The following is a 26,663-nucleotide window of genomic DNA, read 5'->3' as shown; positions in this document are numbered from 1 at the left end:
CACACTGTGCCTGCGCCAACAACGGCCGTTCCTACAACCTCCGGCTTTCCTATCCGGGACCGAGAGCGAAAGCCCACTTTCTCCGCCTCGTGCCGAAGTGCCATAGTCAGTTCGCGCCCGCATCTCGGGAGATGGCCGTAACGGGGATGTCCCTTACATGTCATGTCTGACTTGTCGTCGAGGCACCTGAGCTGTATTTAAAGCCGGTTCCAGGGCTTTGACTGCATGTACCCGAACCTGACCTCATTCTACACTGAAGTCTTTCATCGTCTCTTTTATCAAGAAAAGTATCCCAGCTTCGCCACACTCAAACGCTGCACCTTGGCCACAGCTGCCATGCCCGCATCTCAAGGAAATCTGACTGGCACGTCAGACCCCAAAGCCGTCCCTCACGGACACTGGGACTCGTTCCCCGAGGAGCCATTCCCCCTTTATGACGGCACCAAGTCGATCATCTACCGCTCAGAGGATGGAAAAGTTGCCGTGGGAATGTTGCGGGAGAAGGGAAAAGACACCCTCGTCTGGCCGGTGGATGAGTTTTTGTTTGTGACGGAGGGTTCCATCAACATCGATGTCCATGGTGGGGAGAAGTTCACATTGGGCAAGGGAGACATTATGGTAATGAAGAAGGGACAGACGATTACCTTTGAGTGCAGTGAGGACTTTGCGAATGTCGCTGTCTTTATTGACTTGCAAGAAAAGGTTACTCTCGTGTGAAGAGGGGGAATACTACACAACTGCAATAGAAGAATCGTCACATCGCTCACTTCTGTACATTGCTAAGCGTGATGTCGTGCTGAGGATGGCCGGCTAGAGCAGGAGAGAAGTTATGAGAGGTCTAAGCATGGTCAGACACAGAACGGCGAACGCCTGCGGAACACCTTGAATATCCAGACGAAACTGTGAGAGAAGGCACTCAAATGAGCTGATAGCTTTCCAAAATGATCACAATAGCATAGCCATGATTAGAAAGAAATGGGTTTACTGTGAAAAGAACCTTGAAGAATTAGATCACAGGCTGTTCATGAGCTTCTACAACATTTTCTGTATGATTACAAAGCCACGTCTCTATTATAACCCACACCGCCAGCTGTTGCTCACCGCCGTCCCATTTACAACTTGCCTGTCGCAGGAAGCTCGTAAAGGTACTCCTCTGTGAGGTTCACCACTTCACGAGCAAGGCCAAAGCTGTAGACGTAGCCTCCCGCATTCTGTCCGTAGGCGTGAATGACTCTCTGCCCATCGACCACCTCCTTCTCGCAGCGCACGCCGCAGATACGTCTGTCCATAGTGGCGTAGACACCCACGTGATCGTAGAGAATGGGCCAGTCTTTGGGGTCTGGAGATGGAAAGACGTCAGGCTGGTTGTTGTGGGCATTCTGGCAAATCTATAGACCACGTCGGTTAGAGGGTTTCTCCATATCAAGACATTGTTGTGCGACTAGAATTACCTTCTTTCGTTGCTCCTCAGATATAGAAAGGTCCCGGTCATTCTCAGTAAGAACACCTCCAACATAGACAGTGCCATCGAGCCGAGAAAATGCGGTCGAGTAGTATCCCCTATCTCCTCGACGGATAAAGAGCCGGTCATAGGTGGGCGGGGCCTTGGCAACCACGCATTGAAGCCTCCAGGGAGTCAGGTTCTTCTCCATGACATCCTTTAGGCTCTCTGCTCCGATTCCAGACGCATTGATGAGGACATCATGGCCAAGGCCTTTGAGCTCGGCAAGTGAGTAGACTCGAGTACGTCTAAACTTGATGCCTCGAGCCTGGAGTCTCTCGTATAGCCACGTGAGGAACTTTTGCGGTGTCAGGACAACCGTCTTGTACTTCATGCCGTAGATGGCGCCTTTGGGAAGTTCCTCTTTGCTCAAGAAGCGGAATTCGGGGATTTTGCCAGCGTACCAGACATCTTCTTTAGTACCACGGTCCATGATCTCTGTCATCTCAATCTGGCGGACGCTCGACTCGGGGTTGGTCTCTGCCAACTTGAGGAGTCCCATCAGGCCTTCGAGTTGCATCTTTTGCTCCCGCGGCGACGACTGATGAACACCGACCCAGATGGCCCCTGCAAAAGGGCTAGCCCACTCCTTGGTGTCGTAGTCACCTGGGAGATGCTCGGCCACGATGGTCACGTTGTAGTTCCTGGGCAAACTGGCCGCGGCCATCATGCCGGTTACCCTGGAGTCATGGTTAGCCAGTCCCGCTGGGCTAAGGGAGATGCAATCCAACTTACCCAGCGCCCAAGATGGTGACCTTGACCATGATGAAGAGATTTCCTTGCTGGGTTCGAGTATGGAGATGATAGAATGTCTGTGTTCGGACTCTACGAAGCTGCAAACCGAGATGGTCGAAGAGCAAGTGCCATATGTAGTCTCATGCTTATTTCGAGACCCCCACTGACGATCCTTGGGGTCCTGTCTTTCTCCTCGAGAGCCGATTGACAGCCCCGGATCTTGCCAGCGCTAGAGAGCCCATCTCCCGGGAGCTTTAGCTAGCGAATTGCCCGATCGGGGGTGGATGCGAGGCCAATTTAGCGGGGGCGTCTCGTGCGTGGACCCGGAGTTCGCCAACAGTCTCGACTACCGAGGACAATTACAACCAGTAACTAATAGTAAAGGGGACTTCCAAAATAGTCAGGAACGCGAACTAGTTGAATGCGGTCACTCGCTCCAAGGATCAAGCGTTGCGGTGGGATGCCGTTGTGCCGCACGTAGTGGCCTCATAGCCATGGCGGACTTGGCCGAGAGCAATCCCGTGCTCATGTCACCGTGGAGAATAAAGCGGGATACAGTCTACCACGTTCTTTTAGTAACACGTCTTCTTAGTTGCGAATAGATACCAAGTCATCCGATCGAGTTTGCACACAGAAACCTGTTCCCTTCTCTGTCCTCCCGTCCCTCGCAACAGTCGCCATGACTACCGTGGAAAGCCTCAGACGCAACCAGACCGCCTTCGACTATGTCATCGTAGGAGGCGGCACGGCTGGCTGTGTTGTCGCGAGCCGACTAGCTGCAGAGATCCCAACTGCCAGCATTTTGCTCATCGAGGGGGGCGAGAGCGACGTCGGCAAAGACAACCTCCACGATCTCAAGCTGCAGGTCAATTCTTGGGGAGGCGACCATGATTACTGCTGGAGCTCAGTTCCTCAGCCCAAGGGTAAGTTCCTGATGTGCAAAAAGAGATGCTGGGTCGGCTAACACGCCGCCTACAGGCAATGGCTTCATTCAGCACTCTCGCGGCAAGATCCTCGGGGGTTGTTCCAACATCAACGGCTGCATCTCGTTCCGACCTCTCGAGTATGACATTCGAAAATGGCAGGAAGCCGGCGCTCATGGATGGACCTTTGGCGAGATGGTGAGACTCGTGGACAAGCTCCGCGTCACGGTCAATAGCATCGAGCCCAAGTACCACAATCCTGTCGACCTAGCCCTGGTGGAGGCGGCTCAAAAAGCCTTTGGCATCCCCAGGACGGGCTCGTTCAACAAAGACGTTGTGCACACGGGCAAGATTACGCCATCAGCTGGCCACTTGGCCATAGCCCACAATCCTGACAATGGCTATCGCAGCAGTGCAAGCATCGCCTACATACACCCAATCCTAAGCGGGGAGGAGAAGAGGCCCAACCTGACCATACTCACGAGCGCCTGGGTCCATCGCGTCAACTTTATCGACAATGTCGCCTCCGGGGTCAGCCTGACTCTCAAGTCAGGCCTCCCCATCACTGTCAGGTCAGACGTCGAAACCATCCTCTGCGCGGGAGCCTTCGATTCGCCCCGGCTATTGCTTCTCTCCGGCATCGGGCCACGGGACCAGCTTGAAAGCTTCGACATTCCTGTAGTCGCTCATGTTCCAGGAGTGGGCGAGAACCTGATGGATCATACAGAGACGGTCATGATGTGGGAGATGAAGGCACCCGTTCCGCCAGAGTCGGTCATTTACTCGGACGTGTGCTTCTTCCTACGTCGGGAGGCACAGAACTCGCAGGGGGATGATGGGGACATCATGGACTCCATGTTCCACGTCTTTGGCATCGGATTCGACGATAACACGGCTCGCCATGGGTATCATGCCCCCGAGAACGCCTACTGTCTGATTCCGAATCTTCCAAGGCCGCGTTCCCGAGGCCGCATCTTCCTACAGTCATCTGACCCCAAGGTTCGCCCGGCTATCGATTTTCGGTATTTGACCGACCCCGAGGACTACGACCTGAAGACGATCCTCTTCGAGCTCCGGGCCGGTCGCAAGCTGGCTGCAACTGCCCCCTTTCGAGACCTCATCAAGCGAGAAGTTGCACCAGGCCCGGACGTCCAGACAGAGGAGCAGCTCATCGACTACGCCCGCAAAACTCATGGCACAGTATTTCACCCCTGTGGAACGGCTAAAATGGGAGACACGAGCAAGGATAGCATGGCCGTCGTTGATCCTCAGCTTCGTGTCCGTGGAGTCAAGAAGCTGCGCGTTGTGGATGCCAGTGTCTTCCCACTCATCCCATCTGTCAACCCTATGCTGACTGTCTACGCCGTTGCTGAGAAGGGCGCCGAGATGATCATCAAGGATTATTCTTCGTCCCATATCAGGCCTAGGATTTAAGCTCGCGTCCGTGTTGTTGGAAATGCGATATCGCACATAAATTGAGTGTACATAGCGAGACAGAGCAGGGCCATACGTCTTGCCAATTATTTACAATTTCCTCCAACAAAGGTCTCTCCCCAATCATGCGTGAAGAATACCTTGATTTCAATCTGCTCAGGCGTCCATTGTGTGATCCATAGCTGCTCCAACCCTAAGCAAAAGTCAAGGTCCATTTCTTGGTTATCAGCAACTCCAGCCAAGTGATGGTGATGCCACAGTCATGGAGATCCCAGAGCTCTTGCAGAAGTTCGATAGCCCACATGTTGACAGCTACTCTGTTGGTCGAGTATATGGCCTTGAATCGCTCAACGGCCGCGGTGCGCAATTCGACGTCCTCTTTTGTGAGCTCAGCGGCAGCAGTGAGGAGGGGTGCTGAGTGGAAGCTGAAGCAAGGTGCGTCGACTGGCGTCTTGAATAAACGCTCCAAAGAGTCCATAACCAGCGGTCTTATCCGGGCCTGGGAGTCTTCAACCATGTCCGAGGGGTCTTCGCTCGAGGTGACGTCGTCAACCTGGAAAGGCACGCCGCAGATGTTGTACAGCATGATGAGCCCGTGGTTACGGTACCCAATACTCATGTCGAAAAGGTCCTGATCATCATGTTCTGGTTCCCATGCCAAAAGTTGGCCCTCGAAAGTTGCCTCTAGGACCGGGTCCCTAGCATCGGTTTCCAGCACCTGGCGGCAATGCCGACCGAGGCATGCGATTAGATACAGAAGTTCCGAGGAGAAGCCAATCATAGGGTGGAATGAGCTGCGGGTGGCCTGGATGGCATCAAACACCTGCGCCGTGTTGAGGGGAGCGAGATCCTGGGGCGCGGCGATGAAGGCGCATGACATGTCCCAGTACAGGTACCAGCCGAGCATGAACTGGACCAATGGGTCTCGTCGCTTCTCTGGGTCCTCGAGCATTTTCTCCAGCAAGCTACGGGCGGCTTGGAGGTGCTCTTTGCCATAATTGTTCGGGTGGTCCTCTGTCCACGACCATGAAACGCCCTGCAGGAAAACGGTGAGTAGGGAGGCAGGCTTGAGGTTGGCAGCGTCCTGCATCTCATGTCGCAGGGCCTGGATAGCCAAGCCGCGCTCTTGTAGGCAGGTGGTAAGCTCTTTCGATTGGAAGAAGTGCTCCTGTCCTGCGCTCACGCTCTGCACAGCATGCAGCAGCGACGGAGTGGACAAGAGATGCTCGAGCAAGGGGTAGGACAGGGGGTTGTTCTCGGGGCACACAGTCATTATCCGGCTGGTCTTTTCGAGCCAGTACTGCAGAAGCTTCTTTTTGGGGTTGACAATGCCCATCCACGGCTCGGCGAGAGGCCTGGTGATCATCCACGGCATCTCAACCTGCCATTTGGTGGACGGCGTGGCAGAGAGGCACACCGAACCGCGCCTTTGACAGTGACTGCAAACTGGGTATTTCTCGTCGCATTTGACCCGGCGAAGTTTGCATTCTTTGCATCCAGATCTGCTTTTTGGTTTGCGAGCTGCTGCAGGGCTAAACACCTGAGCCTCATTCGGGCTGCCGCCCGTGCCGGTGCTTGTCGGTGCTGGAGGATGGTTCTTGACCCGGGACTGGAACTTGTTCTCGGAAGCGAACCGCACGCGATAAGAGGGCTTCATGGCTACTGCTGTATCTTGGCGAGAGAGGAGAGGGGGGGCAATGTTGAGTCGTTCACTGAGTGGTGATGGGATTGGGGAGAGAAGAGAATCATGGTTCCCAGCTTTCACGACCCCGACGGCATGCGCTACCCCAGAAGGCAAAGGGGCGATAGGCGAGGGGAACGAGTTAACCCGAGATAGGCCGGAAGGTCATGATTGGCTGATAAGCGATGGATCTGATTGGTAAATGACGAAAGTGCTTGAATCTTGTGGTGAGCTAGGCCTAAACCCCTCTCCGCACCAAGCCATTGTGCCGGGCCAGTCGCCTGACCCTTCTCCAAATACCTTCCTGGCACAGTAAGGGGGGAAGCTGTTGAGTCAGTCAAAGCCGGGGGAACCCCAAGCACTTGCAGCATTTCGCGGTGCTGCTGGGCAAAAAATCCGGGGGAGAGCGTGGGGGAGCGGAGTGTCCATGTGCCTCCCCCATCTGTGCTGTCGATTCCCATCGTCCTTGGCAAGGGAGGCGGGCCAATCTCCTCAAACATGCAAGCCCCAGAGATGCACGTTATGAGGATATGGCGGTTGGGGGGCAGGCTGACCTGGACTGCCGTTGGTCAAGGGCTAGAGTGTGATCTCCTCACTGCACTCTCCTTAGGAGTGGAGCGAGGTGTTGTTTCTTATCCCCCCACAGTTGGGTAGGTGTTTGAAGGAGCTCATCGGACGGTTCTGCGCCAATTCTCTAACCAGAACATAGATACCCTGGTCTTGTCCCGAATTGAGCTTGGGATGAGGCAGTTCTGGAATGACTCAACGGGTATTACGGCACGAAGGGTACAATGTCTGCTGGTGGTCAGGCGACAGCAGGTGGAAAGGTGGCGCACAAAGAGGTACCTGAAGAATTCGACTGAACATCTCGACTCTAAATCTTCGCTACTTGGTCTAGAACAGACTACCTATCTAAAGTTTACATGACTTGTCTCCGCTGCCCATCGGAGCCAGCTCAACCCCCTCCAAATCCACGTAACCGTAGACCTCCATCTTGTCCCCATCCGCCTCCAAGGCCTTCTCCCACTTCTCAGTGCTCTTTTGGAAAGCCTCGACAACCTCATCATTGGTGAGATCCATAGGACACTGGTTTCTCCCGAGCTGGCGAATCTGAGTTCCCGCCGCCGTCTCGGTCAGACCGTAGTCTTGATTGTTGATCTTCAAAACCACGGCTCCTGTGTTCACCCTGCCCTCCAGAATGTCCTTGGGCAAGTTGGGCTCTGCACAGAGTGGACGGGCCAGGCCAACGCCATCAACGACATCCAACGCCTTGACCATGGCGCTGACTGTGCGGAACCCTCCCGTGACAAAGACCTTGGTCTGCTTGAGCCTTGGCACAATCGATTCGGCAAACTCCAGGAAGAATGCCTCGCGCTTCTTGGTGTGCTCGTTCTTGTGTTCAAAGGCCATGTCCTCGTAAGTACCACCCGATAGCTCCACGAAATCGAATTGGCACTGATGCTCGAGGAGTTCGCAAAGCTCGGCGCACTCCTCGGGGGTGAATCCCTTCTCGTCAAACTCGACAGAGTTGAGCTTGACTCCGAGAACAAAGCCAGTGGACATGGGAATTCGTGCTCTAATCGAGGAGACAATCTCCACGATGATGCGAGCTCGGTTCGAGACTGAACCTCCGTACTCGTCGGTACGCTGGTTGGTCCGGCGAGACAGGAACTGAGAGAGCAGGTAGCCGTGAGCGCCATGGAGCTCTACTCCGTCGAAGCCGGCCTTGTAAAGGTACTCGGCCGCATGTGAAAATGCTTCCACGAGGCCCTTGATCTCCTGGTGGCTGGCAGCATGGGGCTTTGCAAACTTCATGCCCCAAACCTCCTTGGTGAGATGCACAGCCGACGCTGAGACGGGATCAGAGTTCAGTCGGCTCTGGACCTGACGACCAGCATGAGAAATCTGACCAAGCATCAAACTTCCAGCGTGGTTTCCTGCCCAGGCAAGACGTTTATAGGCCTCGAATCGTGGCCCTTCGAAGGGAGCGTCGGGGGGGATGATCAAGTTGCCGGGGCCCTCGATGTTTATGGGGTCGACCATCAGGTTTCCGGTGAGGATCGTACCAATGCCTCCTTCACCGAACCACTTGAAGGCATTGATAATGTCCTGAGTAGGAATTCCGCGTTTGCTGATGTCCTCAGTGTCCCAAGTACACAGCCTTTCGGTCATGGATGCCTTCAAGAAGCGGTTCTTGGCTGTTCGCTGAGAAAAGGCCAACTTTAGAGGCCTACCCAGAGCCGACACGTCCGAGACAGGTCGGTCCTGCCCATATCGTTGCTTAGCCATAGTGACTGCTAGGACACAGCGATCGAGGTGCGTTGGGGATGGTTGCTGGCGAGAGGAGACTCGTGAGGGAGGGCGTTGGGTTGTGTCTGTTGATCAAAGAAGGCATGAAGTAAGTAATGAGGCATGGCTAAGGACCAACATGTGTGATTTTAAACTCGCTTCGGAGCAAGCATCACGAGAATCCATGTTTCCTTGTTTGTCTGATGAGCGAAGCAACATGCATCGCAAGAATTCGTCTTGGATGGCGAGAGAAGTCTCATTAGTCATGGTCGTGGCTTCCGAGCGAAAACTCGATCTAGTTAGCGCTCTCCAGCTAAGTTTCGCGCTGGACCCACTTGCCTAAATTGGTCAGAATCCGAAGGCCCAACTTTAAACCCATCTCCATTATTAATTGCCTGGCGTCATAGCGAGCATCACGGCGGGGCTTGGGAGGACCAGTAGGACCAAGATCCTGCTAGGTACCAGGTCATCTTGATTTGCTTTTTTCCTTTACGGTCCTTGCTTCGTTCGTGACTGTCACTCCTAGACGAGATATGTGGATGAGGAGACGATAACTCTAGAATGATAGAAAGGTACCTCGTAGAGGCAACTACCAATTACCAACTTGCACTATAACGTAGCTTCATATTTCTGATTTGACTAAAAGAGAAAGAAAAAGTAAAGAGAAATTTAAGAACGTAGCAAGCCCACTTAATGCTTCCCTCGGATCGGATGACGGCCTTGTCCACGGCTCAACTGTGTGTCCAAGGGAGGCCCAATACTAGTTGCCTGTTCAGGCACTCTTGCGAGTGAGGCGATGAGTGCCTAATACCTGTTCCAGGTCGAGACTGGTTGACCCATCCGAGGAGGCCCTGCCACTTCCGTAAGGACCCCGAGATGCTCCACGCCATCTTGTCCTCCCATATCCCACCTCCCAAGGACCCGACAACACCCTGGGCCTCATATGAATAATCGCCCAGCCGACTTGAACCAGTCTTTAAGTTCTAATTCGCCATATCGACCTTAGAATCTTCTGAAACTGCTCACCAACAGCTGAAATGGCTGCCAATATCTTTACGAATCTGACAACACCCAACGGGATCCGATACCGACAGCCGTTAGGTCTCTTCATCAACAACGAGTTCATTGAGTCCAAGTCGGGTGAAACGTTTCCTACAATTGACCCCGCGTAAGAGCCTCGCAATCCCATGACTCCTGGCCGCTAACAACTTGGAGCACCGAAACAGAGATTGCCCGTGTGCATGCGGCCGGTGTCAACGATGTCGAATATGCAGTACACGCCGCCCGCCAGGCCTTCGAGGGGGCCTGGTCTGATGTTACAGGGCAGGATAGAAGCCGACTGTTGTACAAGTTGGCCGATCTCGTAGAGGAGAATGCGCAGGTGCTTGCTGCGATCGAGTCTTGGGACAATGGTAAAGATGGAAGCAAACCTGTGAGATGCAATAGACAACTAACATTGGCAGGCAAGCCATACTCCACGGCCCTTCTAGAAGACATCCCAGAGGTAGTTGACGTGTTTCGATACTATGCCGGCTGGGCAGACAAAAGCTACGGCCAAGGTACGCTTAGAGCTCTCTCTTGCATTCTTCAATTGCTCAGGTTGCTGACTGGGTTGTGCTACGGCAAGTGATTCAGACGAGAGGGACCCAACTCAACTACACTATACCGGAACCACTCGGTGTCTGCGGACAAATTATTCCATGGAACTACCCCATCGTCATGGCCTCCTGGAAGGTAGCCCCAGCTCTTGCTGCTGGAAACACGGTTGTTCTCAAGGTCTCAGAGCAAACTCCTCTATCAGCCCTCTTCTTCGCCAGCCTAGTCGCACCGGCTGGCTTCCCACCCGGTGTCATCAACATCATCAACGGCTTTGGAGCTGTTGCTGGCTCTGCTCTTGCATCTCATTCCGACGTGGATAAGATTGCCTTTACGGGCTCTACCCAGACAGGAAAGGAGATAATGAAGTTGGCATCGTCGAACCTGAAAAGCGTCACTTTGGAGACGGGAGGCAAATCCCCTCTGATTATCTTCAACGATGCCGACTTGCATGCTGCAGTTGCTGCCGCGTATCCGGGGATAATGGCTAACGCCGGGCAGAACTGTACTGCCAACAGTCGCTTGCTGGTCCAAGAAGAGGTGTATGACCGCTTTCTTAAACTGTTCAAAGCCAAGGCAGTTTCAGACGCCAAGATTGGGGACCCTTTTGCTGAGGACACCTCCCAAGGTCCTCAGGTTACACAGGCACAGTTCAACCGCATCCTCTCCTACGTTCAGTCCGGAAAAGACGAGGGTGCCAAGCTTGTGCATGGAGGTAAAGCATACAAGAACCTGAACGGCAAGGGCTTTTACTTGGAACCAACCATTTTTACCCATGTGACGCCTCACATGCGGATCTACAGGGAGGAGATCTTCGGACCATTTGTCGTCATCTTGCCGTTCAAGTCGGAGGCTGAAGCGGTCAAGATGGCCAATGACACCGAGTTTGGACTGGCGGCGGCAGTTTTCACGCGCGATATTTCCCGGGCGCATCGCATCACACGAAAGATCAAGGCTGGCAGTAAGTTGTCCCCATTTTCCAACGCCCTGAGATTATAGATGCTGACAGCAGTATAAGCCGTATGGATTAATAACAGTCAAACCGTAGATCCCCGAATTCCCTTTGGCGGTTTCAAGCAGTCGGGAATTGGTCAGGAACAGGGAGAGGCCGGTATCAAGGCGTATACCAATTATAAGACAGTGGTCGTCGATTTGGCTCCCAGCACGCACAGTCAGGCTTCATTGGAACCCAGGCTGTGAAAGGCTGCTCCGATCCAAGAGCGAAACTCTGGGTCAGGATACGAAGGGAACATCTCTAAGCGTCTCTAAGCTTACTGCATGTGAATTGTGTTTCTTTGGTCGATAGACAACTTGATACAACGATCAAACTCACTTTCCGACGTGAGAGCAAAATTGAAGGGTCTAGTCAGAAGCTAGAGTGACAAGAACCGGTGTCTCGAGTTCTAGTCAGAACGTCTGCGCGCAGTGTGCGAACGTGGTGCTCCGTCTCATGCAGAAAAATCTTCCCAACAGTTCGTCCATGGAAAGAAAACCCATATTATTACTACCGATAGCGAAGACAAAATAATCATCAACATGACAATGACGTAAATTTCTTAGATATCGGTAAAGGGGCCGAGCTACGTCACTGACCACATAGACTGCACCATGAACGCAGCGTAACTAGCATACCTACATGACCTTGCAGCGCCTGCAAGTTGGCGGAAGCTCCCTGACACTACCAACTCAGCTGTCGGATGACCCTCGCAGTCCAGATCAAAGAGGCAACTAGCTAGACTCATTTGCCGTCCCACCTCTAACGTGTTGTTTTGCGAATCGTGTCTAGGTTCAATAAGGCAAGTCAAGAGGCGCGCATAGGACAGGTTAAAAGCCGGAATTAGTAATAAAGATCCGGCTAGGTAAGCACATAGGCTGATTAATGGCAAATTGGCGATGGAGAAACTCTCAGAGTGTCTGGCACGATGGCAACAATAAAGGCGACACGCTGCTACCGCCGTCTCGTTGTTGCGGTATCGGTAGGTCCCTGGGCTGAATTTGATACCAAAGACTCACCTGCACGCAATTCCTTCATCTACGAAGCCTCCCGACTTGCATCATCAGGTCTTGGAAAACATGGCGACTTCACGCTCGTTCACTCTGCAAGACGTGGCCAAACATGACAGCGCCCATGATCCATACATGGTGATCCGGAACAAGGTATACGACTGTACTTCTTTTCTCAAAAAGCACCCGTAAGTCGCCCATAGTACATGGGAGGATTACTGGCATATATCTCCCCAGTCCAGTGATAATCATTAACAACGAGGCTGTAGCGGAGGAGAAGAGGTACTGTTGGAGGTTGCAGGGACGGACGCGACCGAGGCGTACGATGAAGTCGGCCACAGCGAGGATGCGGATGATATCCTGAGAGAACTGTATTTGGGAAATGTAGTGGCCCAAGTGAGTGCTCTTCCATCTGAAGAAAAAGGGGGGTAATGGTCTTGTTTCGCTGACCATTCTTTAGGCAACATTATCGCATACACGCTGCACGGGCAGAACGCCATACTCACAATTTCCTTCCAGCGTCTTCATTACCGCGGGAGTAGTGGCGCTCATTGCTTGTTTGCTAGGATATTTAAGACTAAGAAGAATGTAACTCTTAGATGTTAGTTCAGGTTAAAAGTCTTTTCTATACGTGTTGTCTCAAAGGCCAAAAAGGCCAAGTACGAATTGTGTAAGGTCTAGGTTATGTGCATCCCAGTGCTTGCTGTTAAGGATGGTGGAGCCTGGCAGAAGAATTGCTAGGGCCTGCTAGTAGTAACCTTTTTTGCCGCGGTGATTTCGCATCGATCTAGGTACTCCTTAGCAGCTCACGCTCCCCACTTTATTTTCGGTCTTCGCCCTTAACAATAGATACCAGCGCGATCAACTTGGCTCACATTAAGCGTATTGAATGACCTCAGGTCTCACAGGTCCTTCTACAGTAGCAAAGAGTGAAAACATTAGGCAATTCTGCACTGCGCTTTCGTAAATAAAACATCACATCTTACTGTCACTGGTTGATGGGAAACTTCCTTGGGGCCAAGGTTTTAGCAGAGATTTCGATCCAAGTGTCAGAGCACAAAAGAATACCATCAAGTAATTGCCTATTTGAGATACCTCGCGAGATTCCGCATCTGCAATGTCTAGCATACCTACCTACTCGAGAAAGCTTGGAAATCAGTGATGAGTTGACCCACCGTATTGATGAAGGTAGACACCGGAAATGATGTAAGACAATGCATTGCTTGGTAGCTTGGAAGAGTCCATGCGCCGAGCCGCCTCAAGTTTTCGTTTTCAACATCAACCATGATATACGACAGCAGTGAGCGGGCCGTGCAGCTTCTCTCGGCACAGAAGAAGGCTTTTGAAATGTTTGACGAGATCGAACGAGGCCTTATTCGACCCGGGATCAGCGAAAAAGCACTCAACAGCGAGATTTACCAGCTTGGCGCGACACGGTACGGCATTGAAACCCACTGGCACAAGCGACTTGTCAGGAGCGGACCCAATGCACTCCGGCCTTTCCAAGAGAACCCCCCTGACCGCGTCATTGGCGAGGATGATATCCTTGTGGTAGACCTTGGCCCGGTCTTTGAATCATGGGAGGCTGATTTCGGGAGAACCTATGTTCTTGGAAACGACCCTCATAAGAAGAAGATCCGAGATGCTCTTGAGCCTATCTGGAACAAAGTGAGAGGCCAGTTCTTGGAAAATCCCGACATGACAGGCGAGGAGCTCTACGATATCGCTGTTCGGACTGCGGAGGAAGACGGGTGGTCATTTGGCGCAGACGTGGCTGGTCACCTCGTTGGATCCTTTCCCCATGAGCCTATTCCTCGCGACAAGACGACGCTCTACATACTCAAGGGGAAGAAGGTACCCATGAGCACCCTGGGCAAGGATGGAAAGAAGAGACATTGGATTTTGGAGATTCATTTGCGAGATCACGAACGAGGGCTGGCAGCATTCTACGAGCAGCTCTTGACTGCCTGATGGGAAGGACACGGCAGCTAGCATGGACTTTAAATTACAACGTGGGATCTGTACTGGACTGAGAATGAGTCAAAGAAAGATGTTGGAATGAGTTGATGGTCATCGATTGCCACGATTGGTCCATGTTGCGTCAAGCCATCAAACCCCCTGCCACCTCCACCAGCGACTCCTTCCTAATTGGGACCGGGTGCGAGGCTACAAGGATGTAAATTTAGCGGCTGAAGTTGATTGGATGTGGCTTTCGCGGATGGATAAATCTTAGCACGACTGTCATGACAGGCTCCTGAGCGTCTCTCGTCTCTGGGGAGCGCCAATGGGTGTTTGCTGTTGTGGCTTTTTTAGTTTGTTCTGAATGAGGCTTCTCCCAGTCTTCAATTAACTACTTTTCCTATTGATGGAAGGGCATCATGCCTGCGCACAAGCGAAAGTTGTCCCTTAACCCCAAACCTCAACCCCATCGTCTTCGATCATCGAGTCGGCCGAGAAAGGTCCGTTACGCCATTGACAGCGAAAGCGATAGCGAGAAGAACCATCGACAGGCTCCGAGCGATTCTTGGATTAGATCAAGACATGGTCAGCAAAGCGCCAATGCGGATGAATCAGGAGATGAGTATGTCGACGAGTCCGAGGAGAATGACGACGAGGACGAAGACAACGAAAACGACCGAGACGACGACAATGACGACTCAACCCAAGACGTACTTAAGAACCACGAATCGGACGGAGAGACTGACGAAGACGAGCCGCCGAGATTAACCATTATCCCCCTCGAGCAAATGAGAGACGCCGGTGACATCGAATACGTTGACTTTAGGATTCATCCAAACAGTCTGCTATTCTTGGCATATTTGAGGGAAAACAATAATAGAGCGTGGTTGAAAGGTAACAAAGATATCACAGGCTGTCGGATCGGGGTGCTGACACTCTGGAGCCCACGATGGGGAGTTCCGTCGAGCATTCAAGGACTGGGAGACGTTTGTGGAGCGTACAACGTCTTCAGTTATGTCTATTGACGATACTATACCCGAGTTTCCTGCCAAGGACGTCATGTTTCGCATCTACAGAGATTTGCGTTTCAGCCCTGACAAGAAGCCATACAAGGTAGCGATCGCAACCCTTTTCCACGGTGATCCTATGAGGCTCAAAGTTTCAGGCACACTTTTCAGCCGCATGGTCTCGTACGGGACGAAAAGGGACATACGCACACTATTATGTACATTGCGAACCTGGCGCGTCTTTCATTGCCGGCGGCATCTTTGCACCCAACGCCCAGCAGCTTCGAAGTGTTCGCTCGAGCATCGACGAGAGACCAAGGCGATGGCGTCGAGTATTAAATGACCACAACCTCAAGGAGTCGTTTATGCCTAGCTTAAAGACGGGGTCTAGGGAGGATGAGGCGCTCAAGTACTTTGCCCGCGAGAACAAGGAGTCTGCTTTGAAGACAAAGCCAAAGGTAGGTAGCATCCGAGAGAACATGGATATTGTCGTTGACTCAAGCGGCCAGGGATTCATTTCTGATCATCGGGACATCGAACTGTTGAAGCTGAGAAAGTTTACTCTCTCACAAAAGATCCAGGACGACCTGCTACTCGCAGATGATGCGCAAGAAAGGGTCACTGAGATTCTCAGACCCTTGGTTGGATTTGTAGGCTACTTGAAGGCTAGTGAGGCTTGAACACGTTGTTGACATGTGTAGATTACCTTTCTTAACACCATAGTCATGCCCGATGATCAATCGAGCAGCTCGGAAAGCGATGGCTGAGATGTGGGCGTTTACACCTTGCTATTTGGGGCGGTGGCACTCTTGGCCCTGACCAAGCCTTTCGGATTATTCGAGGTGGGCGCTCCTAGAAGTGGTTGCCGAGAGGAGTTTCTGCAGAAAGAGGAAGACCGATTGGGTTTCGTAGTGGGGATGATGAGTTGCATGGTGTCATTGATGCCGCAACGCCTTGTTGATGACACGTAACTCTGCCTGTTGTATCTCATGGAAAGTTGATGTGCCCCCACGAACTGCCGTATTGAAACAGTACCAAGTCTTCACTGCCTAGCTCGAACAAGCCCCTTCGTCTTATAAAAGGCCTGTCAGCCGGTCTGACTTGCACCGCCACAGCATCCCCTTGAACAACCAACTACGTCGACAAGATGGCTCACTTTAACCCCAACGACCTGTCCCGCTTTGACAACTTCCACATTCTCGAGACCAGTTACAAGACCGTCTCGGATCACAAGATTGCCTGTCATGTACTCATCCCCGAGGCCTTATTCGAGCGTGCCAAGCAGGGTCCAACAGATTCCCGACCGATCCTATTTCGAATCCATGGTGGTGGCTTTATCACTGGCTCTAGCCTTTTCCCCAACTTCTTTGCCCCATGGCACCTTGAACTTGCGTCTCGACACGATGCCGTAATTGTGAGCTGCGACCATAGGCTTGCGCCCGAGGCGAACATCCACGACATCATCGAGGACATCAACGATTTCTTCAGTTGGACACGTACCGACCTCCCAGGCTTTATTAGAAACAAGTCAAATGTCAATGTTGATACCGCGCGCATCATGACGGCCGGAGATAGCGCCGGCGGGTATCTCAGTCTCCTCGTCGGCCTCAACCATGCCAACGACATCCGAGCTGTGACAGCCTCTTACCCCCTCGTCGATATCAAGAGCCCACACTTCACCGAGTTGTACGAGAAGCCAATGTTTGGGAGCCCCCATTTGTCTGTTTCCTTGGTGCACGAACACGAGGCCAAGTGGAGGGCACAGGAGATCCCATCCATCATCTCAGCTGACCCCCAGCTCACACGCGCCGGGCTGATGTTCAGCTTTATACAGAATGGAGGATATGGTCAGTTTTTCCCCAGCGGCCAGAGTGATCTTTTAATCTTGGAAAAACTCGAGAACGGCGCCAGGTTTCCGCGGGGTGGTGTGTTTGTCTGGCATGGAAAGGGAGACACTGTCGTGCCAGTTGAAGGCAGCGTCAAGTTGAGGGAGAAACTCAGTGAGGTCGATCCAGATCTTCCATTCACCTTGGCCATTCAAGATGGAGATCACGGGTTTGACGCCAAGTCATCAATTGACGAATCCTGGATGGAAGAAGGACTGAGGGGTCTAGTTGCTGCATGGCTGGCCTGAGCCCTGATGCTGGCCTGCAATCACCATGTCTTACAGTGTTTGGGTCCCGAGAACAAGATATTCATGTGAGACTGAAGCTAGCCCAATAATCTGCGGTTGATTCCGTGTCTCGCAAATAGTCTAAATGTTGAACCTGTTCTCTTGTGTGTGTTGATACAGTTGAAGCCCGGCCCTTGATGGGATATCTGAGCCAGAAGACCGTGCTTCCAGTAACCCACCCATCACGGCCGCCCCTCTCCTGCTATGCCCCGACTACCCTTTTGTTAAGACTTGGGATACTCTGCATCAAATGCGTCAGATAAACTAGTACCTTGGCTTTTTGCGGGATACATACCTGTGATGGTGCGTTCCAAATTGCGCCCCGTCACCTCAACCTCGTCCCCAACACTGATGACAACCACTTCAGCTTTCGTCGAGGCCGACGCGAGAAACCCATATCTCCCAAAGATCGGGCTCCACTTCGTTCCCGGATCAACCCTCCTGTCTTTACTTAGTTTCTTCAAGACCTTGCCGGCTTCAGTCTTGCCAGTCTTGCCCGTGGCGTAGTCAACGTTGAGACTGCTGCACCTGGCGCAGTTTTGGGTCAGTTTCATGGTGGTGTTGCCGCCAATTCGCAGTTGAGACCAAAAGTCTTCTTCGTAGGCTTCGTTGGCTCCCGACACAACGATGTTGGCTCGGAACTTGGTGATGTCCATCTCCTCATCGTCGGGCAACCTTTCATTGACGTCCTGATAGCTCTTGGTACTGATGATGAGATATGCAGCAAGGTCCGCGAATGTGATTAATGGCCCTGCTGTGCATATCCAGCGTCTTAGTTGGTGCACGAGGACGACGAAACTGGCAAGAATCAGGATGCCTGTGATTGCTGAAGGGGTACTGCCTGCTTTGCCCTTGGAATAGAAAGAGTACCCAAGCGTCAGGGCCACTGGAATGACGGCCAGCGAGATATGAACCGGTTTGGTCGTCCTGTAGACTACTCCTTGACCCATGTTCCCCAAGACCTTCCTGCGATGGTCTCCTATGTAGAGCAGTTTAACAGGGTATCCCAGTCGATGGGTGAACCAGTCGTTATACTTGCTTCCCATATCGTATGCTGAGCACGGACTGAAGTGCATCGTCACAGTGACTCGCGGCAACTTCTTGACATCCGGCTCCAGGGGTACTGATAGGGGAGACGGGTCAACATGCTCAGAGGGTTGGTCAAAGACATGATTTAGACCATATTCAACCTCTATGCTTCGGGGGCCATCCTCAGGGGTCAGTCGGGTAGCGAAGAGGCAGAGGGCGGGACGAAGTCCAATGTGGAGGTTCTCCTTCTTGTTGACATCCCAGAGCATGAAGTGGCGGTCGTATGCGAATCCAGTGGGTTTGGCATTTATTGAAGAGAGTGATACCCCTCTAAGAGATTTGATCGGATACGTATAAATCTAGCCATGTTAGTGCTCGGGGAGATGAAAGGTAGAGGCCGCAAGCCGGGACTCGGACGTACCGCCTCAACACGCATGGACATGGTCGCCGTCGAAATTAGTCGGTTGTTTTGATCAGAAGTTTCTCACGCAATCTACTCAGGGCGTTGGTGGTCAACAAAAATCGAGCTGTGGTGTTGCAAAAGGGGAGATGGGGACGTTGAGAGCCGAAGTGTCGGGGGCCAAGCATCAAAACGCGGTCCCGACTCGCTACCCCGCAAGAGTCACTAGCTTTCTTGCCCTTTAAAGAAAATTTCCAGGTGGCAAAGCTGGCGCAGTGACTAAAGACTGGTCTCGATGCCCATGACGGCTAGTGCAACCCATGGTCAACTCTATCCCATACGTACTTGGTCGGCCCTGTCGCAGCTCGGGTGAAGGAGATAGGCCCTTGAGAAATGGGACCCTCTGCGGGCATGGCCCTAGGACCCTCCGCAATAGCACAGATAAGACGGTGCTGCTTATCCGTCTCGCACTCGTGATTAAAGCGGTAAGAGTCACTAAACACCCCTGATCCATCTCCCTCGATAAAAACGCGGGGTAGTTGGCGGCCTGGACAGTGGCCATCACCAACCGTGTGTGCCCCTTGAGCAAAGGTATTGTTGATCATACGCCAGGTCGGCCAGTCGGAGTCACGTTCCATTTTATTTAAACGACCCAGTGACCGTCTCGTTCACTCCAGTCAGACTATCATCGACTTCCCTTTGCCTCCGCCATCCTTACTTGCCGTTACTTGACCGACTCATCCTTCTCTACAACCACAGCATGGACAGTACAAGCCTTGAAGGTGGCGGCGAAAAGATGTCCGATGACCACAAGCAGGTTGACGGCAGAGCCAGGCCCGAGTCTGTTACTATGGGCGAGCAAAAGGACCTTTCACCTGATGCTGCCAGACTGATAGGTATGTCGCCAACGGAAGCTCGAAGCAAAGCTAACATCCTCAGCCATGGGATACAAGCCACAGATGAAAAGAGAGCTGAGCACAGTTCAACTTGTCGCAGTCGCCTTCATGGTTACCGCGTCATGGCTGGGCGTGACAGGCGGCTTCTCGACTGGTGTTGTCATTGGCGGCTCAGCTTCTCTCGTCTATGGACTCATCATTGTCGCCTTCTTCAACATCTTCTTTGTCACCACCTTGTCTGAGCTGGTCAGCGCCATGCCAAACGCTGGTGGCCAGTATTACTGGGTGACCAAGCTGGCTCCCGGGAGACTCGCTCGTCCATCAGCCTACTTTACGGGAATCTGCAATCTCTCTGGAGGTATTATTGCTTCGGCTGGTGCGACCGTCTTGATGGGCCATATGGTCCTCGGAGTTGCAAAGCTCGCTCATCCTGGCTAGTGAGTCCTTGGCACGAATAAGTCTCGTAGTGAGTCTCTATGCTGACCCCATGCAGCGTCATCCAGCAATGGCACGCCTACTTGATCGGTCTCGCCTTTAACTTTTCGACCTTCATTATCAACATGAACAAGGACCACGTGGCCAAGGGCGTCTCAATTGGCATGTTTGTCAACATCATCGTTTGCGCCGCCGTCATTATCGTTGTACCTGCCGTTAGCACGTCTCACACCGAGGCATCCTTCATATTCGGCAGCGTCGAGAACATCAGTGGCTGGAAGTCCAAGGGCATGGCCTTCCTCGTTGGCTTAATCAATGCCAACTATAGCTTCGGCCTGATCGACACGGCGGTACACATGGCCGAGGAGATCACCGAGCCGGAAAAGAACATCCCCAAGGCCCTATACCTCACCGTTGGCATCGGCTTCGTGACGGCTTGGCCCCTTGCCGTCCTTCTGATGTATTGCATGACCGACTTTGACGCCATCGTCAATACCGAAACCGGTGTTCCACTACTCGAGCTATTCTACATTTCCCTGCGAAGAAGTCAAGCTGGAGCCATCGTTATGATGTCGTTGCTCATTGTCGCTTGGACCTTTGCTCTGGTGGCCCTCCACGCATATCAGTCCAGGATCTGCTGGTCCTTTGCTCGCGACAATGGCCTCCCTTTCTCACACCTATGGTCCAGGGTGCACCCAAAGCTAAACATCCCTCTCCAAGCTCTGATACTGTGTGCCTCCCTCAGTGGTATTCTGTCAGTTCTATGTGTTGCCTCGACCACAGCTTTCAACAGGTAATAGCCCCGTTCGCCCCTGTGACTTACCTATTGACTCTTATTGCAGTCTGGCTGCTGGAGTCATCATTTTCCCCTCTCTCACCTACACGCTTCCAGCGGCTTATTCTCTGCTCCCTCGGAACAAGGAAATAAAGGGGCCTTTCAACCTGGGGCTTTTTGGCACCGTCTCAAGAGTCATGACCATCTGCTTCTGCCTCTTTGCCGTCGTCATTTACTCCTTCCCATATGTCATGCCTGCCACCGGATCCAGTGAGTCCCATCAACAACGAATTGCTTGAACACCAAACGACTTCTTGAACTATGCTAATCGAGTCCTCCAGATATGAACTATGTCTCTGCTATAATTGCCATTATTTTGCTTGGGTCAATTATCGACTGGACCTTCCGGGCACGCCACCACTTCACCATCAGGGAGAGCGAGTAGGGGCTGCGTCCCAATTCTGTGGAGAAGCAACTGTCGTCTTCGGGTTCGTTTCTGGTGTGCTGACATTGCTTCAAACCTCGATGGTGTTTACAAGAATGCAAATACTCTAGCCAGTCTTTAAGCCCACCAGACGTTCCCTTATACTGAGACTGCGTGAAGAAGGTGCTCGCGATTGGTAATGGTGTTGGTTTGAAGCCATCAATAACGATTGTTCAAATACCTGAAGTGTTGGGGCACGTTGGGAAATGTGTCTGTTAGTAGGAAAAGCAAACCGATACAATATATCTCTAAATAGAAGTTTCACGGGCCTTTCTATTCATTTTAGTGCGTCAGGCAATGGCATGCTCGATCGAGATGTGTCTCTCCTTATTAATATTGGAGTTTGCACAAAGTGCGGAGGGGCGCCTGAGGCACTCAGGCAAAGAATGGCTACTCTTTGCCAGAGCTTTCATCCACCTATATAAATCCACTCCCCTTGCGAGATTGATGCCCAGGTACGATCTGAGTAAGCTCGAGTTATCAATACTCTCCCATGCTGCACCTGAACATAAGTCCTAACCCTAGCCATAGCTACACTCGTCAGTCAGCTGGCACCTAAATTTCCCATAGTAAGGGACTAACTACATCTATTGAAATGCCTATGATTTCCTACCCCACGCTTCCGTGATCAGTTCCTTGAACGTCTTCACCTTGATCTCTGGAAAATCCTGCCTGATAGTGTGCTCAGGGTTCAAATCGAACACGCCAGCTTCAAACAAGAGTCCGTATAGCGAGAGGATGCCTTCCAAAACTTCCTGGGGTATGAAGGCTCTCATTTGCAGGTGGCTTGGCAGGGCGGTGACTCTCCCGGCCTTCATCGTCTCCACTGAATCGTAGGTGACGTTGAACTTGACCCCCTTGGCGCTCTCTGCGAGGGCTACAACCTCATTCCAGGTCACCTTGTCACCTACGAGCCAAGTGCGCGATGACCATCGTGGAAGTGTGAGGGAAGCAGCGACATATCTGGCAACGTCTTGGGTGTAAGTAAACACCACAGGAACATTGCCGGACCCGGGGATCGCGGCAGTATTGTTTGCCATGTCGACCACCGCAGTCATCATATTGAGATATGACTTGGCGTGAGGCATCAGATAGTAGTCGGCAAAGTAGCCTGTATACCAGACAGTATGTTCAAGACTGGTAGAGTCCAATGCGTCTGTGACAGCATGTTTGGCTTGGAAGAGAGGAGACCTGTTCACGAACCTAGAGCGACACGGTTAATAGTGCGTTAAACATGACACACTGGTATCTTACTCATCCGTGTAGTCCACTCCCCAGACGTTTCCAACGTAACGCTTCGTGGGGGTAGATTTATCAGCAGCCGCAATGAGGTTGAACTCTGGCTCAGTAGAGCTTAGAATATTGAGAGTCGAGATGACGGTGTGAACAGGTCCTCCAGGACCTTGGTCAGGGCTTCAATGTTGGTGTAGTCAACCTGAAGGATACGAGCTCCAATCTGCTTTTCCTTTTCTTCGTCGTACTTTCAAAGAGCTTTAGTTCCGGCGAGCTGAATCAAAAAACGGCTAGGAGTGCATGTTTTACCTTTCTGGCCAGAATGACAACATCAAACTTTCCATCTGCAAGTATAGCCTCGATGAGTGCCCGGCCCAGACCACCGGTGCCACCGGCCACCGCCACGGTAGAAGACATGATAGATACACGGAAGAGTTTCGAAGCTCTCTGGTAATGCCGATGCGTAAGACAAATGATGGCTTAGATCGCTCGCTGCCGGAGATGATGAGTCTAGTGAGGAGTAGTTTGGCAGAGGGTTGTTTGTTAGTTTATATACCTATAGCTTCTGATGCTGCAACTTACATATGGTTTAGGTCTAGATCTCCCAGCCGAAGGTGGACACGCTCAAGAGAGGTGTTAGCGGAGTTTTACATTAGAGTTATGCGGATTTCACTTGAGATGACCCTTGGCTTCTCCGTGGCGTTCAGGAAAGCCATATCTACTTCGGAGTTTGCGGAGTTTAGAATTGGCGTTAGGGGATTTGGAGACGCCGCTTTTCATTCACACAGGTCCTGGCAGCGGACTTCATTAAGAATGGGCGGAGTTTGAATGTCTAACGTTAGCAGGCCTTGCGAATTCGGTGATCAGTACTCACAGGATGATAAAGCAAATCACCTCAAGTAGTTATACTCTTTTTTATTAATAGTGTTTAGTGACTGAATGAAGGAATAGAAGTACCCAGCAGTTTACGTCTTTACTCAAGATCACCTTATCAACCAACGACCAAAATATTCAAGTCACAATGGCTTCCAACTTTGTCTGTCTCATCACTGGAGCGAATCGAGGTTTGTAATCACCGCCAATCATGAGTTATGGTTCTAACATAAGCGTAATAGGACTTGGCAAAGGTCTTGTGGCACATTACCTCTTTCGTGCCCCGTTCTTGGTTCCCTCTTTGTCTCGCGATATCTTATGAAGGCCGAGCTAACTAGTAATTTCTGTGGTTCCGTACCTTTGTGGAGTTCAGGTGGAGAACATAACGTTATTCCACACCCTTGTCCCTTCAGTTGCTTAACAATGCCAAGTATCCTTTCTCCCGGACCCAATGAAACGGCGTAGCCTGCCTTTTCACGTGCAGCGGCATCGCATGATACTAACTAACGAAGTCTATCAACTCCGCTCCGCTGCCTTTACAGCGTTGTACTGCTATAAAATACCGACTCAAACGCACGCCGCTCCCTGTCTATGGCAACGCGCTTCAACTTGAATGATCCCCGCATACCTTTCTCCAGCAGAAACATTCGCAAATCCACTCAACCAATCAGCCATCATGAGCAACATCAAAGTTGCCGTAGCCGGCGCAACAGGCGAGACTGGCTCATCCATTGCCCGAGGATTGCTTGCATCGACCACAAACAGATTTGTGAGTTGCTCTGCTCAGCACTCTGTCACATGGTACTAAATGATGATCAATGCTCAGCAAGTTACCGCTCTTATTAGGCCATCGTCGCTCTCCAAGCCAGGGGCTCTTGAGCTGAAAGAGATGGGTGTCAAGGTCGTAGGAGCGGACCTCACCGGACCTGCGGAAGATCTCAAGGCCATCCTAACGGATATGGACGTGGTAATCTCGGCTGTCAACGCAACCGCCATCTTGAATGAGATACCACTTATCAATGCGGCGAAATCCGCCGGCGTGGGACGTTATGTCCCTTGCTTCTTCGCCACCGTTGTCCCGCCAAACGGAATTCTGAGACTCAGGGATGTGGTGAGTGTAACACAGCAGTTTACACACGCTGTCGTGACCCTGCTAACCGACCAAACAGAAAGAAGTGGTGTTGAATCATATCAAAAAGGTATATCTGCCCTACACCGTCATTGATGTTGGCTGGTGGTACCAAATTGCACTCCCTCGGGTGCCATCTGGACGCCTTGATAAGGCGCTCGCGATGCCCGCAGAGTATATTCCTGGTGATGGAAATACTCCATCTGCTATGACAGATGTGAAGGATATTGGCCGCTATGTAGCTCGCATTATTGCTGATCCGCAAACTCTGAACCGGATGGTATTTGCATATACCGAGCTGCGCACGACGAATCAGGTTTATGGCATAGTGGAGAAGCAGAGTGGCGAGACGATTGAGCGAAAATACGTGAGTGCCCAAGCGGAACCTGCTGGATTTGTGCGGAAAGACTAAATGGTCCCTAGATGCACGAAGATGAGATCAAAGCCAGAGCCGCTGCGGCGCAACTGTCCAACACCATCCCAGGATCTCTCGAGAATGTCTCGGAATCGCAGTTTCAGTATTGGAACAGCTGGGGTATCCGCGGTGATAACACCCCCGAATTTGCCAAGTATCTTGGATACCTCCTAGCCAAAGACTTATATCCGGACCTTGAGGGCCGCACTTTTGAGGCTTACGTGAAGGATGCGTTAGATGGAAAAGAACAGGCTGCTTGGCAGCAGGCAGGGGCCATTTACACCAGAAACACCACCACCGTCGACGAGAAGTGATGGAATTGCAAGATAGGTCAATCTTGAATGCTCTATTGAGATCAGTTTCTTTGTCATTATCGTTCTCATCGTAGATGTACACGAGCAGCCTACCGGGAGTGGGATTAAGGACGTTATAGAACAACGTAGCCACGTAGGAGATTTTAGAAGAAAATCTGTGTGCTGTTTTCACGATTGAGATAATAAAGGATCAGCTGCATCACAATCATAAAACGAGCCATAGGTATAGCACGAGAATCTCGCCTCATAAGACGGATAATGGGCGCTGGCCAAGCGTTGAAGTAATTAGATGCCACTGTATCCAAGAATGTCTAAAGGGATCCAGTGATACAGTTGCATTGGCACCAACTAGATTAAAACGATGCTTTGTATTTACGCTAACTATCCGACTCTATGCTATATAATAACCTTCTCCTGCCTCTCTTCATTCGTTTAAGTGGTAGAGGACGTCACATACTGTATGCTTTGTTTTCTTGCCCGTTCCTAGGTTTCTGCCCCACGTTATCCTCACCGCCTACCCAATGCAATCAACGCCAGTCAGAAGACTGACTTCGGCTTCATTACCATCGTCGCTCCTTGAACATTTCCCCCTCTAGCCCGTTTGCTTCTGTGTTTTCTTAGTATCGCCGTCATGATTTCTAAATAATGCCGCTTGAGAGTATCATTGATTTCTCCACACGACCTCCCTTGACCCCTGCCCAGCGACTTGCAGCCAGTGCCCGATTCAATCGGCTCATAGACCATTCCGTCGTTTCTCCTGATGCTAGAGCCAGTAGGGACTATGACCGAATGAAACTCGTCCGACTCACTCTCCAGTATGCTATCACTCCGAACTCTCAAGGAAATTTCTTAAGGGCACTCTTTGAGGCGGCAGGTCTTCAGATTGATGAGGATGAGGACCCTGATCTAGCCGACCCCCACACAGAGACCAGGCTGCGTGACTCAATCGTCGACTTTGCCGACTACTTGTTTAATAACTTCTTCTTGCCCTGTAGGTGCCCAAGGTTTTCGGCTCGCTTTGTCCTCTATCACTCATTGTCTGTCGTGTAGTGAAGGCGTCAACAAAGAAAATACCCCAGCCCTCTCCTGCTTCGCACTCGGCGATACAGAGAGCACAGTCCGACCAAGCTCAGCCACTTCTCGGAACCCCTGAACGCGTGTCAACTCTTCGGGCACTCTGCTTACTTCGAGATCGCCATCGCTGTGTCATATCACGACAATTCGATGAAACGGAGGGTCTAAGACGAATAGTCAACGCATGTCGGCAAGGCTCCGTTCCTCAAGACGATGACAGAGGCCCATTGCGCGATCCCAAAGTCTTTGACTATCTCAAGGTGGCGCATATTTTGCCACACTCACTCACACAGGTCAACGCGGA

General features: G+C 51.8%; 12 protein-coding genes across 12 annotated transcripts; 7 read left to right on the top strand and 5 right to left on the bottom strand.

Moving 5' to 3' along the window:
• Positions 1–336: 336 nt before the first annotated feature.
• Positions 337–717, top strand: NCS54_00480600 (Cupin-3 domain-containing protein; the record flags this gene model as incomplete). The annotated part of the gene is made up of 1 exon (XM_053150330.1): positions 337–717. One exon carries the CDS (start codon positions 337–339, stop codon positions 715–717), a length of 381 nt encoding a protein of 126 aa, XP_053006305.1.
• Positions 718–1,112: 395 nt separating this feature from the next.
• On the bottom strand, positions 1,113–2,265 carry NCS54_00480500 (Hypothetical protein; the record flags this gene model as incomplete). The annotated part of the gene is made up of 3 exons (XM_053150329.1): positions 1,113–1,388; positions 1,452–2,181; positions 2,237–2,265. 3 exons carry the CDS (start codon positions 2,263–2,265, stop codon positions 1,113–1,115), a joined length of 1,035 nt encoding a protein of 344 aa, XP_053006304.1.
• Positions 2,266–2,915: 650 nt separating this feature from the next.
• Positions 2,916–4,593, top strand: NCS54_00480400 (GMC-OxRdtase-N domain-containing protein; the record flags this gene model as incomplete). Its single annotated transcript, XM_053150328.1, has 2 exons — positions 2,916–3,159; positions 3,215–4,593. The coding sequence occupies 2 exons, from the start codon at positions 2,916–2,918 to the stop codon at positions 4,591–4,593; spliced, it is 1,623 nt and encodes a 540-aa protein (XP_053006303.1).
• A 193-nt stretch (positions 4,594–4,786) lies between these two features.
• On the bottom strand, positions 4,787–6,250 carry NCS54_00480300 (Zn(2)-C6 fungal-type domain-containing protein; the record flags this gene model as incomplete). The annotated part of the gene is made up of 1 exon (XM_053150327.1): positions 4,787–6,250. The coding sequence occupies one exon, from the start codon at positions 6,248–6,250 to the stop codon at positions 4,787–4,789; it is 1,464 nt and encodes a 487-aa protein (XP_053006302.1).
• A 936-nt stretch (positions 6,251–7,186) lies between these two features.
• NCS54_00480200 (Hypothetical protein) lies at positions 7,187–8,563 on the bottom strand (the record flags this gene model as incomplete). The annotated part of the gene is made up of 1 exon (XM_053150326.1): positions 7,187–8,563. The coding sequence occupies one exon, from the start codon at positions 8,561–8,563 to the stop codon at positions 7,187–7,189; it is 1,377 nt and encodes a 458-aa protein (XP_053006301.1).
• A 1,037-nt stretch (positions 8,564–9,600) lies between these two features.
• Positions 9,601–11,359, top strand: NCS54_00480100 (Aldehyde dehydrogenase; the record flags this gene model as incomplete). Its single annotated transcript, XM_053150325.1, has 5 exons — positions 9,601–9,731; positions 9,779–9,975; positions 10,027–10,122; positions 10,191–11,120; positions 11,178–11,359. 5 exons carry the CDS (start codon positions 9,601–9,603, stop codon positions 11,357–11,359), a joined length of 1,536 nt encoding a protein of 511 aa, XP_053006300.1.
• A 2,088-nt stretch (positions 11,360–13,447) lies between these two features.
• NCS54_00480000 (Peptidase-M24 domain-containing protein) lies at positions 13,448–14,134 on the top strand (the record flags this gene model as incomplete). The annotated part of the gene is made up of 1 exon (XM_053150324.1): positions 13,448–14,134. The coding sequence occupies one exon, from the start codon at positions 13,448–13,450 to the stop codon at positions 14,132–14,134; it is 687 nt and encodes a 228-aa protein (XP_053006299.1).
• A 407-nt stretch (positions 14,135–14,541) lies between these two features.
• On the top strand, positions 14,542–15,896 carry NCS54_00479900 (Hypothetical protein; the record flags this gene model as incomplete). Its single annotated transcript, XM_053150323.1, has 4 exons — positions 14,542–15,016; positions 15,066–15,235; positions 15,288–15,779; positions 15,831–15,896. The coding sequence occupies 4 exons, from the start codon at positions 14,542–14,544 to the stop codon at positions 15,894–15,896; spliced, it is 1,203 nt and encodes a 400-aa protein (XP_053006298.1).
• A 1,630-nt stretch (positions 15,897–17,526) lies between these two features.
• Positions 17,527–18,773, bottom strand: NCS54_00479800 (MOSC domain-containing protein; the record flags this gene model as incomplete). The annotated part of the gene is made up of 3 exons (XM_053150322.1): positions 17,527–17,543; positions 17,598–18,690; positions 18,753–18,773. The coding sequence occupies 3 exons, from the start codon at positions 18,771–18,773 to the stop codon at positions 17,527–17,529; spliced, it is 1,131 nt and encodes a 376-aa protein (XP_053006297.1).
• A 718-nt stretch (positions 18,774–19,491) lies between these two features.
• NCS54_00479700 (Hypothetical protein) lies at positions 19,492–21,282 on the top strand (the record flags this gene model as incomplete). The annotated part of the gene is made up of 5 exons (XM_053150321.1): positions 19,492–19,627; positions 19,671–20,064; positions 20,121–20,855; positions 20,905–21,107; positions 21,179–21,282. The coding sequence occupies 5 exons, from the start codon at positions 19,492–19,494 to the stop codon at positions 21,280–21,282; spliced, it is 1,572 nt and encodes a 523-aa protein (XP_053006296.1).
• Positions 21,283–21,920: 638 nt separating this feature from the next.
• Positions 21,921–22,971, bottom strand: NCS54_00479600 (NmrA domain-containing protein; the record flags this gene model as incomplete). Its single annotated transcript, XM_053150320.1, has 4 exons — positions 21,921–22,524; positions 22,576–22,674; positions 22,710–22,801; positions 22,864–22,971. The coding sequence occupies 4 exons, from the start codon at positions 22,969–22,971 to the stop codon at positions 21,921–21,923; spliced, it is 903 nt and encodes a 300-aa protein (XP_053006295.1).
• Positions 22,972–24,040: 1,069 nt separating this feature from the next.
• Positions 24,041–25,285, top strand: NCS54_00479500 (NmrA domain-containing protein; the record flags this gene model as incomplete). Its single annotated transcript, XM_053150319.1, has 4 exons — positions 24,041–24,196; positions 24,254–24,538; positions 24,597–24,923; positions 24,980–25,285. 4 exons carry the CDS (start codon positions 24,041–24,043, stop codon positions 25,283–25,285), a joined length of 1,074 nt encoding a protein of 357 aa, XP_053006294.1.
• Positions 25,286–26,663: the final 1,378 nt, after the last annotated feature.

Source organism: Fusarium falciforme, chromosome 4 (assembly GCF_026873545.1).
Source record: "Fusarium falciforme chromosome 4, complete sequence".
Lineage (NCBI taxonomy): Eukaryota > Fungi > Ascomycota > Sordariomycetes > Hypocreales > Nectriaceae > Fusarium > Fusarium falciforme.
This window is presented reverse-complemented; position numbering and strand designations above follow the sequence as displayed.